Here is a 15,416-nt window from a genome sequence, read left to right as displayed (position 1 = left end):
GTACAAGTTTAAAATCTCAACCTCTCTAATATATTATTGAGGATATAAAGATATATCATAAAGATGGACACGCTTATTTCTTTTGCTCAAATTCAAATTTTTTACACAGATCTAGAAAAACTGTGTATGTTGTGATCCTACGCACAAAAACAAATTCATTTTCATTCTAACTCAAAAAACCATTCAGTTTGTAAATACCTCTCTACTGTGAAAAAAAAAATCATTCAGTTTGGAAATACCTTTCTATAGTAAAAAAAATCATTCAGTTTGGAAATACCTCTCTATAGTGAAAAACAGATTAGAGATGATGGCTATAGAATTGTGTCAGAACAATGCAAAAAAAAAAAAAAAAAAAAAAAAAAAAAAAAAAAAAAAAAACTGTTGATTTGTAAGTCATTGCAAACTCTTGTGTAGAATTTTGTCATTTATGGTGATTTGTGTTGCAGATTAATTTTTCCTTCTTTCCAGCAGAGATTATTACATGTTTTACGAATGTCTTACTTCGGGGTGTTTATTTCATGCATTAATGAACTATATATCATGAAAGCTGTTTAAAAATAAATTAAAGCTTTAAATAAACATCGAAACCAGTGTTTGTACAATTATCATACAGTAAACCAATGACGCAGGTTTATTTATTTGAGAATATTAACGGTTTTTATTTTAATCATCTGAAGAATTGAAGGGTGACAAATAGTCATATGAATAATAAACATCCCCAATGTCTTGAAAAACCTGCCGGACAATCCCCATGTAATGAATATTTAAGTATGGTCAAAACATTGATCCCAAGGATAGTGTATAACCACAATTAGGGTTACTTTTTCTTTAGGAAAGTGTTTCATAGAAACGTAAAAGAAATTGATGAATAATTCAACATTTAGTCATTTTGATGCCCGACCATCTCTATTTATTGTTTAATCAAGTTTGATAAAGTCAATTGTCCTAGGACAAAGGTGTAGTCTCTATAGAGGACAACAATTAAACAGGGGAATAACAGCGCCTATATTACTAAGGTGAGCGTTTTGGATCATTTGCAAATTGCTTAAAATGTGTTACTAACATAAGATGTCAGATTTTCTAATTTTGATATATAATCTACCATAAGACGAGAAAATCCATAGGTTGCTTTTATAGGAGACGTTCTTGCAGATGTATAAGCTAAATTTCTTTTCACATGTTTGATTCGCACGCCCAGGAAGAAGATTTATGTTTGAGGATCCTGTGAACAATAAAAACCTTGAAGCTTATCCTCTGAATGTATATGTACTTATAGAATTATCTGAATAAAAACAGTGTATTTCAGTGTACTACAACAGTGTCCTCAATATTACGCTAAACAATGTAAGGCTGATGGTAGACATTGATGTAGGAAAATAACCCTTCAATGTTAATTATATACATCCCTATAAAAACCACTCAAATGACCTACTTGTTAAGTACAAATTATTCTCATGTATGTCTAAATACTGTAAAACATTTTATGTACTTTAAAAAGTGAAAATAATAAGATATTTTAAAATCCAGGTATAATTTTTTTAATCCTTGTAATCATTGATATCGCGCAGTTTTCATGAATTCACTTTTTTCATTAATATATTTGCAGCAATGAATCTATTGTCTTTGTAATGATGTAATGATAGAGCAATACAAACAGGATGTAGTTGTCTCCTGCATGACGCAAAACATCGAACATCTCTACATATAAAGAAGCTTAGAATAAATCTAAACAACAAGGAAGATTCAAATAGGAAAGGAAACAGGAAATAAGAAATCTGCATTTACCATGGGAGATACAAATCTCCGATACAGGAACAAGAAGCATATTCTTTTTTTCAAACGTCCGCTGTATTTTCCATGTAAAGGAATCTGCCGTACTTCAAAGTGAACAATGAAACGTATAAGAAGCTTCAGGGTGAAGAAAGTGTGTTGTAAAATAATACCGTGTCTATTTGTATTGTCTGCTTTGCTACCTATCGTCACACCAGCGGGTAATTTTAATGGTAAGCCCTTGGTATCGTTATTTAAATTGCTAAATGGATTTTTTTGATATAAATTATGTATATGTTATTCTGTGACTTTTTGACGCCTTGGTCTAAAAGATGGAATGATTTTTATTAGCAGAAAGAGTAAGGAATTTATACATTAATGTTTAACCCGTGCTTGTGTCATCTGTCTTCATACTTTTTCTTCTCCTCTACAAAAATTATACATCTTTTATGTTGTTTATTTCAAGTATCTAACATATGAAATATGGAGGAGTGAACATCCCCTGTCGACCGTACACACCCATCATGTGCTCCTTGTCATGATCGGTCAGACACCTACTTATTTAAAGGTGCTTGAGAATGTACTAAGCACTGTATTGCATGAGATATCACTGTATCCTTATGTTGCATAACATTTTCCAGTATGAATTTCAATCCCTACACCATAAAGATATTCATCATTCTAGAGTAAAACACAGTTATAGCGAACACGCTTATAATTAATTCACGCTTACTGCGAAGTGATTTTCAGTCCCGGTGGCTTTAAAACGTATTGTAATATTAACGGTTATAACGAATTACGTTTATAACGAATTGAAATTGCACATCCCAGGCTCTTCGCTATAAGCGTGTTTTACTGTATTACAATCTTGCAAGAACGATGACATAACGATCCGCTTTTTGTTTGTATATAATACAAACATTTCTTCTTTTTAAGTTGAAGCAGTGACATAAAAAAAAAATATCTCTTACGGATTTCTTTTTTCTTTACTTTCCCCTTTTTTCATTGTCCTTTATCATCATTACAAATCTTTCATTTTGTACATTTAAATACATTTGTAATTGTATTCATTTCAAAAAATATGGAAAGTCAAGTAGTCGAATGTATAATTGTAGTTTTTATATATATGTTTCTAGTTTGTTTTTCTCATTTCAGTTGAAGTGGTAACTAATATAACAAAAATAACAGAGGGAGAAAGCTTTATCATTAGATGCATTGTGTATGGAATACCTGCTCTACACTTCTTTGATTCCTCAAATGCTTCCATCGATTGGATATTTCAAACCAATAACAGGGTTGTAATTCTTGGCCAATTTCCAAAAAGATTTTATCAACCAAAATACGAAATACAACCAGATGAATGGAATATAACGTCTGTCGATAATACTTTGCAGAATGCCATAAATCTTACCATTGTTATTAATGGTAAGTTAGAAGATGAAGACTGGCAATGTATGTTTTTTAATGCGGTGTTGAAAATATTACAGATGATTAAATATATTTTTCAAGTTTTATGCAATGAAGGTCCTTTCTTATTTGTTTATCATGGCAATGAGCACACGGCGGGTGTGACCGGTCGGCAGGGGATGCACATTCCTCCATGGCATCTGATCCCACCTCTAAATTTTGAGGTCCGTGTTTGCTCTGCTCCAAATTTGTATTGTTTCATTGGTCTTTCGAGATTGAAAACTGTTCGTTATCTTCATATTTCATTTATAGTGTATGCAACTTCAGTAATACTGAATTAGACATAGCGATGTGTAGTCACACTGAATCATCAAAGTGATAAGATAAACACTGATATCACACTTGAGTCAAGAACGATACATAGGAAAGTTATAAATTAAGCTCCGAAATTAAAAACAAATCTGACCGGTCGACAGGAACTGCTCACTCCTCCATGGCACCTGATCTCGCCTCTGTTTTCAGAGGTCCGTGTTTGCTCTGCTCACAATTAGTACGAGGGTCATTCAAAACATTCAACACGTAGATAATATCGCTCTTTTTGGTTACGTAAAATAACAATCTTACGACAAAAGTCTACGAACTTTTTGAATGACCCACGTGTTGTTTGATTGGACTTTGATCATGATTACTATTCGTTATTCCTAAATTCACAGATAGTCCGTTCCTCAGGTGGTTCTGAAAATCAGCATTTAAAGAACTGAAAATGCTCAGCAAAATATCACTGAATTCACATAGTGATTTGTATAAACCCATGTTATGTCTTCATTGCTCATCATTATAGTTCATTTTATTATATAGGAAGAAGTAATATATATATTTTCTGGAAACGTAAATAAAAGCCCCAGTTATGCATTTTCTAATTGAAAATTAATCAGCAGGTATAATTTAGGATGAAAAAAATATAGGTATCTAAGCATTCAGAAAAAAATTGCATGTTTTTATAATTATGTAGTATCTAAGTTCTTTTAATAACTAATTCTTATATAAAACATAGTATAAAAAGCCTGTGATATCATTGCAAATATCTCAAATCACTTAAAATTTTATTTCATGCTAATAAACATTGGTATCTAAGGCAAGATTAAAGGAATCTCGATTTCTCTAAAGATACGCATGTGAGTTAAGGCTAGGTATAGGCGTTTCTATGCAAATGATCTAATAAAAACGCATAAGAGGTATATTTATTATTCAGAGAAAGTTTTGATTTATTTTCTTATGCATACTTAGTACCCATATGATATGTTACAGCCAGTACACATTATGACGTCATATTATGACGTCACTGATCTTGTCTACTAGAGGTAATAAAACACACCAACAAAACAGCTTCGGCGCAAGGGATTATCCTACTTTTTTTTTTTACAGAAAAATTCTATAATTCTAAGAAGAATAGTCTATAGATTAATAAAACTGCTGCACAAATCCCAGGCATTTTCTCATTTGATCGGAATTTGAGGAAACTTATACTGGACTGTACATTTTTACCCTTATTCAATTTAAAACTTTACTAATGGAAATTATACGACTGAGCTGCAATACCAGCAAAATTTAGAATATTTTGCTTCTAAATATACCTTGTTTCAGTTAAATAGAATAGAGCATGCCCTTGCGCCGAAGCATTTTTGTTGATCTCCTTTATAATCTTGTGTAGTAAAGGACAATGACGTCATAATGTGTACTGGCTATCTCATGTCGTGGGTATCAAGTATTTATTAGACAATAAGTTTTAACTTTCTCTGTATAATAGATGTAGTCCTCAGGCATTTTAATTAGATTATTTGCATAGAAACCTATATTTAGCCTTAACTCACCTGCGTATACATTTTTGGTACTTTTATGGAGTGCAAAAGACTATTTATTACAAGATCCTTTCTAATACTTCAAAGAGCATTAAATCATATAAAAAAATTGCATGAAATAAAGATTGTTGCAAAAAAAAAAAAAAAAAAAAAAAAAAAAAAAAAAAAAAAAAAAAAAAAAATTCAGGCTTAATTTTGAGACTTATGCAATTAATTAATCATTTTAAGAGTTATTGTTACTGGCTAAGGAGCAGACTTCCTTAATTACAATGACAGTGTCTAGTAATCACATCCAAAAATACACTTTAATTGTAGAGGTAACTGAAAGAGACAAAGGAATTTACACATGCGTGGTTTCCATGGGGTCTGAGGTGGTTAGAAGAACCCTTAACCTAACAGGTGAGAGTTAAGCTTAATCATTGAATAATTCAGATAAGTGTAAGCCTTATATTTCGTATTTGGGACAGAGAATGTTTACTCCTCCATAGCACCTTATTCCACTTCTTATTTTTTCTGATTTCCACGTTTGCTCTGTTCCAGTGTGTATCAAAATTGATAACTGATCGTAATCTTCATAATTCACGGCAGAAGTAAAAAAAAACAAACAAATGACACAACAATCGAAGGATTGAATTTCTAGAGACATCTTCTGTTTTTATCGCAGTCTTAGAGAAAAGAATTCAACATGTTGATTTTTTGTGTCAATTTACATTTAAGATATCTAACTGTCAAATCTTCGACCTCTCTTTTGAACTCTGCCGGGAAATTAATTGAAAAAAAATATTCAACGTAAAAATGTCTTCATTTCCTTTGTACAAAAGATTAACAATCAACCTGCGAGTTTTTTTCCCTGGTATTTGATTTATTACAAGTAAAATGCATTTTTTATCTTAAAAAAGAAAAAAAAAAAACTTTGATATAGTTTTGCCTTTATTAATTTTTTTTTTGCATATGAAACAACCAAATATCAAGGACTTCCCTTGTATTAATTGAATTTTTACAGGTCAAAGTTAAGTGACGGAAAAAAAAATTCTATTTTTCCTCATAAGTTCATTGATAAATCTAGTTTTGTTGATTGATATTTTTACAGATGAAACTGCCAGCTCTTCTCTTGTGTTCATTGACTACGCAGTACCGAGAGAAGAGGCAGATAAGAGGTGTTCTTTCTATGGTTTCAAGACCCTAGATAATAAGGCAACGGAACATGAACTTAGTTCTATCATGCAGTCTAATGAAACGGTATGGACGTTAACTGTTGAAGACAAATATGTCGTTATAAAACATCGGCAATGGCTTTCAATCAGAGGTAGGCATTTTTTTTTCGCTCTTTAACACTTACTTCTTCACCCCTACAAAAATAAAAACCATGTGATTAAAATGACCATAAACCTTGTTTAAATTCAGCATTCTGTGTATTCTATGGTCGTTATAATGACCTTGTTAACAAAAATAACCCATCATTTGGACGTATTTAAGCTGACTTGTTTCATACCAATTGTTAGGCCTTTGTTTTTATATTAAATTTGACTACGGAATATTCCGCCTACCTGATATTACACACGGGTCATGGCGGGAGTGACCGGTCAACAAGGAATGCTTACTCCTTCTAGACGCCTGACCTCTGGAATTTTCAGGGACAGTGTTTTATGCCCTGTTCACGGACATGTATTTTTTCTAGATTTCTTTTAGATCGATCACTGTTGTTATCTCCATCTTTTCCATAAGAAAGAAATAATGGAGACAGGAAGCAAGGGCAGTATAGTTGTAACTCTACCTCAAAGATTATTTGCAGGCTCAGTTGTAATTATATCATTTTATGAAGAAAAAATAGTTTTCTCTTCTGCTCACATTTAATATAACGTTGGAATTTATTCCATTTTCCTTTATTTTTTTCTTTGGACAAATACTCTTGTATTTTGAGTGATCCGCTGAAGATTTACTTCTTTGATGAAGTTTAATATATATTTTAGGATTCTTTTTTTTTTTTTTTTTATATCTGATGGATACTCTGAAAAAAAAATCGTCACTCTTTCTTAAGGGGTCGACTGGGGTTTTCATTGCGCAATACTTCGCGCAGCATAGTAAAATAAAGCATATTTACTCTTTTAAAGCAACTATTTTTACATAATTTAGAAATATTAACAAATTTAGGAAACCTAAAAAAATCTAATTACGTTTTTAAATAACTATTTTTTTAAACGATTATTCAAATGATGGGTAGATAAACGTCTTAATAGTGTGTTTTTGACGCTAGGAATAATCGAAGTTCTTTTAGCGGGTCATTTTTTTTTAATTAAATATATATTCATTTGTATAATATTATATAATATACACAGACAGTTCCAAGATAATATGACAATACACTTAATCAACTGATAAATAATATCAATCTAAAATGATACGTTAATTAACATTGTTTAGTACACAGGGCGTATTACTCTTCCATCACAATTCAACTGTTTATACTACCATATTCAATAAGGAATAAATTGTTAATAATGTCACCAACATCTGTATAAACCATATATGTATATATGCACAATACACAGTAAGAGATACATAAAACTCAGAAAATGAAGAAACATTTGGAAAAAAGGAAATTTTATGCATATGTAATTGATTGTTTAATCGGGTCATTAATTATGTCACAAACTAAAAAATATAAAATAGATGCTCTTGAAATTTTTACATAGGAAATTGAGAATCTTGCAATCATTTTTATTATTTTTAATGTAAATATGTGGTATCTGTCATGTTTTGTTGTACTCCATAAAAATAGGGAAATATGAATTTTGACATTTTGAGATGCCCCCTCTGAAAACCAGACGATAGAATTTTGTGTTTTTTGCACGAAATGTACAATATTATATTAACCATCAAATAATATATTTTGAGCAAAACGTCTATAGTAGCATTGGTATAATTTGCTACGAAGTGCGAAAAATTGGTATTTTCCTTTATAATCCTATAGTAAATGTAGCTGTATTTTGAGATGGTCCCTAAAATAATCAGCTGGTAGATTGTCACTAAAGATTGCATGTATACTGAAGTCAATGTAAGGTACATATGGTATAAAATTAAAGGATTTCTCTATAGTAGTTTTCACACAATAAAACCCCAGTCGGCTCCCTTAAAACAAAAATTAGGTTATCGTAATAAAAGGAAACGGATGTTCAGATTCCAAAAATTGAAAAAAAAAATAATCCAACTTTAGAAGATACTGATAATTTCCAAGGTTATTATCAGCCTGACCTTTATAATTTTCTTAATGCAGTATATATTGAAGTCCTGTTTAACTTATTTACAGGCTGTCATCATATAAATCTGACACACAATGGTGAACTGCACCACGACTGTAATCTTGTATTTGATTCACCGGACAACATGATGAGTTCATATATTGGAATACATGTACGTGCATAATGTTTGATCTCGTTAATGTTTTAATTTCATATTTTCATTTCTTATAAGATATTCGAAATAGGGCAGAAATATGAATATTGCTAAGGAAAACTACGATAAAGGCAGTATTAAACATCTAGGGCAATTCCTGTTATTGATAGAACATAGAGATGCGCAGCTCAGTTAAGGCTGCATAAAGGAGGCGGGGCCTAATTTATACGGGAAAAGTTTACCGTGACATCACACAAATATAGCAATTCCTCACAATAACAGAAAATGAAATAATTTGCGATTCCAAACTGCATAAGAGAGATGAACTACATCAAAACTTACCACTGCATTCATTTTTGTCGATAGTTAAATCCCACACAGTAAGATATAAACAAGAGGCCCAAGGGCCACATCGCTCACCTGAGCACTGTGGCTAGGAAAAAAGGAAAAATCAGTTTAGTATTGAAAAGCTTAAATGCATAAGTGGTCCCAACCTACCCTAAAAATGGAGTGGGGGGGGGGGGGGGGGGTGGTCGTCATGATTTGAACAAACTTGAATCTACACTATCTGAGGATGCTTCCGTATAAATATGACAAACCGTGGCTTTGCTGTTCTTGAAATTTTTAAAGATTTTTCCTATATATTCCTATGTAAAACTTTGATCGTCCATTGTGGCCCCACCCTACCCCCAGGGGTCATAATTTGAACAAACTTGAATCTACACCACCTGAGGATGCTTCCACATAAATATGACCAATCATAGCTTTGCTGTTCTTGAGAAGAAGATTTTTGAAGATTTTTCCTATGTACACCTATGTTAAACATTGATCGTCCAATGTGGCCCCACCCTACCCCTGGGGGTCATGATTTGAACAAACTTGAATCTACACCACCTAAGGATGCTTCCACATAAATATGACTAATCATAGCTTTTCTGTTCTTGAGAAGAAGATTTTTGAAGATTTTTCCTATATATTCCTATGTAAAACTTTGATCGTCCAATGTGGCCCCACCCTACCCCCGTGGGTCATGATTTGTATAAACTTGAATCTACACCACCTGAGGATGCTTCCAAATAAATATGACCAATCATAGCTTTTCTGTTCTTGAGAAGAAGATTTTTGAAGATTTTTCCTATATATTCCTATGTAAAACTTTGATCGTCCAATGTGGCCCCACCCTACCCCCGGGGGTCATGATTTGTACAAACTTGAATCTACACCACCTGAGGATGCTTTCAAATAAATATGACCAATCATAGCTTTGCTGTTCTTGAGAAGAAGATTTTTAAAGATTTTTCCTATATGTTCCTATGTAAAACTTTGATCGTCCATTGTGGCCCCACCCTATCCCCTGGGGTCATGATTTGAACAAACTTGAATCTACACTACCTGACAATAATTCCACATGAGTTTCATCTTTCCTGGCCCACTGGTTCTTGAGAAGAAGATTTTTCAATAATGCCATTAATTTTTTGCTATTTCGTAATTATCTCCCCTTGGAGGAGGGCGTGGCCCTTCATTTGAACAAACTTGAAACCCCTTCACCCAAGGATACTTTGTGCCAAGTTTGATTGAAATTGGCTCAGTAGTTCTGGAGAAGAAGATGAAAATGTGAAAAGTTTACGACAACAACGACGCCGACGACGCCAACGCCGACGACAGACAACGGACAAATTTTGATCAGAAAAGCTCACTTGAGCCTTCAGCTCAGGTGAGCTAACAAGTAACTGATGGCAATGCACTTTTCGACATGACGTCATCATGGTAAAATCTGACCCATTTTATGTGCAGTGAGAGGCGGATCAAGTAATTATTTCACAGTGAAAAATGCATTTTATTATTAAACAGAATATTATTTGCCAATCTTAGGTGCACCACTAATACAGATCTGAAACCTTTGTTTAGTGCCATTATTTAAAAACTATCGAGAGAATGTATTGAATTAATTCTACCGTAGTTTTGTCTACAGGGTTTGCATGTTTCACGCCGAATAGCCTCATTAAATCGCCTTTTCGCAAGGGCATACAATAAATAGTTCTTGACCATTTTTTGAATATACATAACGGACAAATTCCTAAACTTGAAAAGTGCTGCTCTTTCCTGAAATCGAAAACGAAAATTAATAAATACATAAAATACTTGGTAAAGGTCACACATATTTCGACTAAAGCCAGATAACTTGGAATTTAAACTAATAAAATGTCAATTGTATTTAAAGCAGCAGCACTTTTCATAAACTACAAGTTACGTAGAAACAATTTATTACTTAAATTTTTAATTTTATCTAGGGTATGCCCTTGCGATATTGAAATTTGTTTGTGACCTACATACAGTACACATTACATGCATTTATCACGTGACTGTCAAATAACGTAACTATTCCAAATTCAGTACAAAGCGGGGTATACAATGTTATTTCAAATAATGATAAAGACATGTGATAATATAGTACCTTTACAAAAATAAATTCAGTTTAAAAAGGTATGCATTTATGCACGTTCATATTCCGTTGATTTCTTCGAAGTACGCCTTAACCAGGGTTCTCCGTCATTTCAATTTTAACTGTGACTCAAGATTTACGCAAAGTGCTAATATTCGCGGTCATTTCGCGACCGAATTCGCAGAGGAACCACGAAATAAATTGAAAAACATACAACCCAATGAATCAATGGTTTAATACAAAATTTATTATTTGGCAACTTGATTATTAAACTTAATAATAAAAGTAATTAATCGATATCGATTAAACATGCATGTAGTGTAAAAAAAAAAAAGAAAGAAAGGATGTTTCCAAAATATATGCATACTGTGAAAAAGACAACCCCCAACACATACGTACTTGTAAATAAACAAACATTAGCTTATAGAATCTGAAAATTAAAGTACTAGTAACAACAAGTTTTAAGCATTAAACCCTTATTTATAAATAATAATGTTGTTTGCAAAAGATAAATAAAATTTTCATTAAAGGACAGGTGAAATTCTGGTAAGTCACACAATCACGCTTACATCTATATATATTTGCAATTATCGGTCTGAAAACTGAAATATGGTAAAACTTGTGAATTAAAAAAAATATTTTAAAAGCAGTTTAGAGGCATACTATCATACAATAATATTTTGGTGGATCTATCGTGAATTTTTCAACAAATGTTACAAAATACATGATTACGATACACATGCAATGTTTGACTCCAGTGCCAATGCAATTTTAGAGACGTTGTTATCTTAAGTACTTTTAAAGTGAAGTAATAAAATTAATATAAAATTTTCAGTAGCAATTATCATGAAGTGTAGAAAAAATGGCTTGTCTCTTTTTATTTAAATCTCTAGCGAGGTCTAGAAGATAATTGCTTGTGCAAGCCAAACAATAGACCCTAATTAGGGTAAATTAACGGTTTAGCATTAGAAACTGGAAAAACGGTACATAATTTAGACGTTCCTTTGGTTTATTAATTTATATATTTATCTTACTGACGACGACGATCTTACTGTGGCGCTAATATTTTAACTGTGGCGGAACTATGACGACGATTTTTTAACTGTGGCGCTAAGGAATTTAACTGTGGCGGGGCCGCCACGTTAAATGTTCGATGGAGAACCCTGTAAACAATGCTGCGTGTCATGCTTTGTTTCAATTAGTGGTTTATTTCTCTGAATAATGGTGTTACAATACTGATTTTAAAAGAATACTCATCACTAAAAATTAAAAATTAACGAATTATCAGAGGCCGTTTGAAATTTATGCAAAAGATTATTTTTAGCAATATTTCTACCACGTTGTACCGAAATGAATCGTAGGCAACAAAAAAACCATTTCTAATTTACTAAAGGTTTCATCTAAGACTTTTTTAATGCAAAAGATTTCAATCTAATTTGTTCTGATTTAAATTTATCCGAAAAAAATCTATTATGCTACAATTTCTAGACAATATTTAGTTAACTTCTTTCTAACAGTGATTTATTTTTCACTTCTCCAAAAAATGTATTAATTTTAGTTTAATTCAAATCGCTGATTTCCTTTAATTGAATGCTCTTTCTTTATTGAAAGCATCTCTAGAAAATCATGTCATTTTGCCAGGATTACTTATTCATTTATGTAAAAATGGTTAAATTATTACTATGGTTCTCTTTATACTGCAGAACACTTCCTGTTACGTAATACCAGAGAATATAAAGGAATTTGAGAAAAAACAGCTTCCAGAATCGCTGTGTAATTGGCGATGTACTGATGTGATTGAGACTTCGTGTGGTGGAACAGAGGCAATATCACTCTACAAAGTCATAGATGGTTATATATTTATTATCATTAAATTAATGCCTGTATGATTTTTAATAACGTATAAACCGTGAAAAAGAAGTGACAAATAAGAGAGAGTGCATATCATTTACATTTTATAAATTTTAGTGACTTACAAAAATTTTTCGGGGTTTAAACCATCCCATGAAGAACAATGCAATGCTTTGTATCTACCTGATGTTGAACTGCCTTATCAAAGGATAGCTTGCCAAAACACGTCAACGTGCTCAACTTTGTGTCTACAAAGTAAGTTAAATCTGTTAAAAGAAGATTATGTAGGAATACTGACGTCTCATAGTATTTCTCATGTAATTTTAATGATGTGGTGTGTTTCTTGGAGAATTTGCTATGGTCTAGGTCAATGAAGAACATTAGTTTCAGTTCAATCATCATGCGCATAAATTAGGTTTATAATATTTGAGTCAACTTATTCTAGTATTTTTCTTAAAATATCAGTTTCTTCTGAAATCTCGAAACAAAATGCTTCCTTTAACCTATCATGTGCTTCCCTCAGAGATAAATATTTTGCATGGTCCTTAAATGTTGTTCATTTCTTAAAGATATAAAGTCTATGTTTTATGGTATAAAATGAAAAATAATTAATCTAATTATCATCATGAACAGGTATTAGAAACAAGACAGATAATAAAATAAACGTTGTCGAGAAGTATCGTGATACTAGTTCGACTGAATGGATGAAGGCTTGGGAATCGTGTGCTGAACATAGTGCCAGTCTCCCTGACGAAAGGGGAAATTTTTCGTATAACTTTACTGAATTTCTATGTCTTGGAATAATCAAGAGTAGTCAACTGATATTCAAGGGCAAGTATATCTTTTCCGTATATCTAATCAAGAAGTACAACAATATATATTTATTTTTCAGTATTTTATGCATGTATTTTCTCTTGAATTAAAAAAAAAACTTTTGGATATCGTTTTTGACCGCTTTATTATTTTCCCTTAAATTAAAATCGTTTTGGAATACTGTTGAGATTATTAATGGTCACTAAAGACATTATTATAGACTGTTCATGGCGTGTTGAAGTGGAAGCTCCAATATAACTTAAGAAAATCTTTGACAAAATAATGTGCTAAGCAATTTTACCAATGAAATATATAGAGATACCGAACAGTAATCAACCCCCAACCCCCCCCACAAAAAAAAAACAACAAAAAAAACAATACAAAATAGGAGCAGAGCAAACACGGACCTCCAAAACATCAAAGTGGGATCAGGTACCATGGAGGAGTGAGCATCCCCTGCAGACCGGTCACACCCGCCGTGTGCTCCTTGTCATGATTGGGAAATAACGGAAAAATCCGCCGACAATTCAGTGTGTAAATAATGGTCTAACAATTAGTATGAAAAACGTCAGTCGGCATTTGACTCAGTGATGTAAATCATATACGGTACCAATTTTGATGCATCAGATGCGCATTTCGACAAAAAATGTCTCTTTAGTGATGCTCAAGCTGCAGCGTGGGAAATCCAAATTATTTAAATAAAAAAGACTTGGAAGAGCTTAAAAAGATGCCGAAAACTGGAGCCAAATACCTCGTATATACAATAAATTGTATTTGCTACATTTTTTGTAACAAGGTCATTGTATCGACCAGAGAACTTACGAAATGATGACTTTAAACTAGACTGCTGATATTCCTGTTTCATCAACATGTTTGTCAATAATTTACCTCATTTTAGAAATTGTACATACATAGAGCATGCTCTTGCGTATCGAACCAACTGAGAGATATAAACCCCGTATGCAGGTGATGAAGGTACATGTATATTGCTGCATAAGTTAGGGAAGTTGACGATTGAAAAGTTAAAGTCATCACGTTTATCATAAAGCTTGGTTGTTAGATTACCATTAACGTCCTTTTCAAGTAAAATATCCAAATATGAAACAGATGTGTCAGACTCTGTGGTATCATTTATCTCAAGTTCACCAGGATATATCGTATTGACATAAGAATGGAAATAACCGTTGTCAATTGACAATACGTCGTCAATATACCTAAATGTCGAGTTGAAGGCCACAGCAAGTGTTTTCTTCTTTTCACGTATAAGATTTTAGACAAATTGTGCTTCATATAAATACAAAAAAGGTCTGCTAATAACGGGGCGCAATTGGTACCCATGGGAATTCCAATAGATTGTTGAAAGACCTGGTCTCCAAAAACCACATAGATACTGTCAATCAGAAACTCAAGCATCTTTTTAATGTCAACTTCAGAGTACTTGTGTGTACAATGTACAATCAGAATGATTTTGAAGAAAATAATTTTGCAAAGGACGAATGACAAGGTAAGTAAATTTACGAGTTCAATTTTTATTGAAAAAGCAGCTGTCAATGATATCAAAAAGCCTGGACTTTAATTTATCGTGTTATCATGGTTGTGTAAAAAGTTGAAAAGTCGTAAGTTTTTAAGCTGTTGATTTTGGTAAAATCTTGTGATTTCAAATTTTCCAAAATCATATACTTTCTGTTAGGTTCAAACCATATATTTTCTGTTAGATTCAAGTCAGGATTTTGAAGAAGATATTCTTACCTTCCTACTTCCACTTCTCAGATCAAAACGATGAAAAGAAAACATATCACTTTAATCATTCAGTGCAATTCGATTTGCAATACATTTTACAACAATGATTTAAAATAAAATCATCCTATACACTGATGCAA

General features: G+C 32.3%; 1 protein-coding gene across 1 annotated transcript; it reads left to right on the top strand.

The window, feature by feature from the left end:
* Positions 1-2,941: 2,941 nt before the first annotated feature.
* On the top strand, positions 2,942-15,319 carry LOC133198520 (uncharacterized). Its single transcript, XM_061334603.1, has 8 exons — positions 2,942-3,195; positions 5,352-5,435; positions 6,127-6,342; positions 8,344-8,447; positions 12,576-12,723; positions 12,841-12,978; positions 13,357-13,554; positions 15,252-15,319. Exons 2-8 carry the CDS (start codon positions 5,396-5,398, stop codon positions 15,317-15,319), a joined length of 912 nt encoding a protein of 303 aa, XP_061190587.1. The 5' UTR covers positions 2,942-3,195; positions 5,352-5,395.
* Positions 15,320-15,416: the final 97 nt, after the last annotated feature.

Source organism: Saccostrea echinata, unplaced genomic scaffold (genome assembly GCF_033153115.1).
Source record: "Saccostrea echinata isolate AGI-Se365-2 ecotype Australia unplaced genomic scaffold, CSIRO_AGI_Sech_v1 ptg000033l, whole genome shotgun sequence".
NCBI lineage: Eukaryota > Metazoa > Mollusca > Bivalvia > Ostreida > Ostreidae > Saccostrea > Saccostrea echinata.
Note: the sequence above shows the minus strand (reverse complement) of the source record. Positions and strands in the feature narration are given on the sequence as shown.

Coding starts and splice junctions, on each gene's coding strand:
- LOC133198520 (XM_061334603.1), top strand. CDS start 5,396: ATGGGGTCTGAGGTGGTTAGAAGAACCCTTAACCTAACAG. Junction 12,979..13,356: donor CTCAACTTTGTGTCTACAAA/GTAAGTTAAATC, acceptor CATCATGAACAG/GTATTAGAAACAAGACAGAT. Junction 13,555..15,251: donor TAGTCAACTGATATTCAAGG/GCAAGTATATCT, acceptor ATTTTCTGTTAG/ATTCAAGTCAGGATTTTGAA.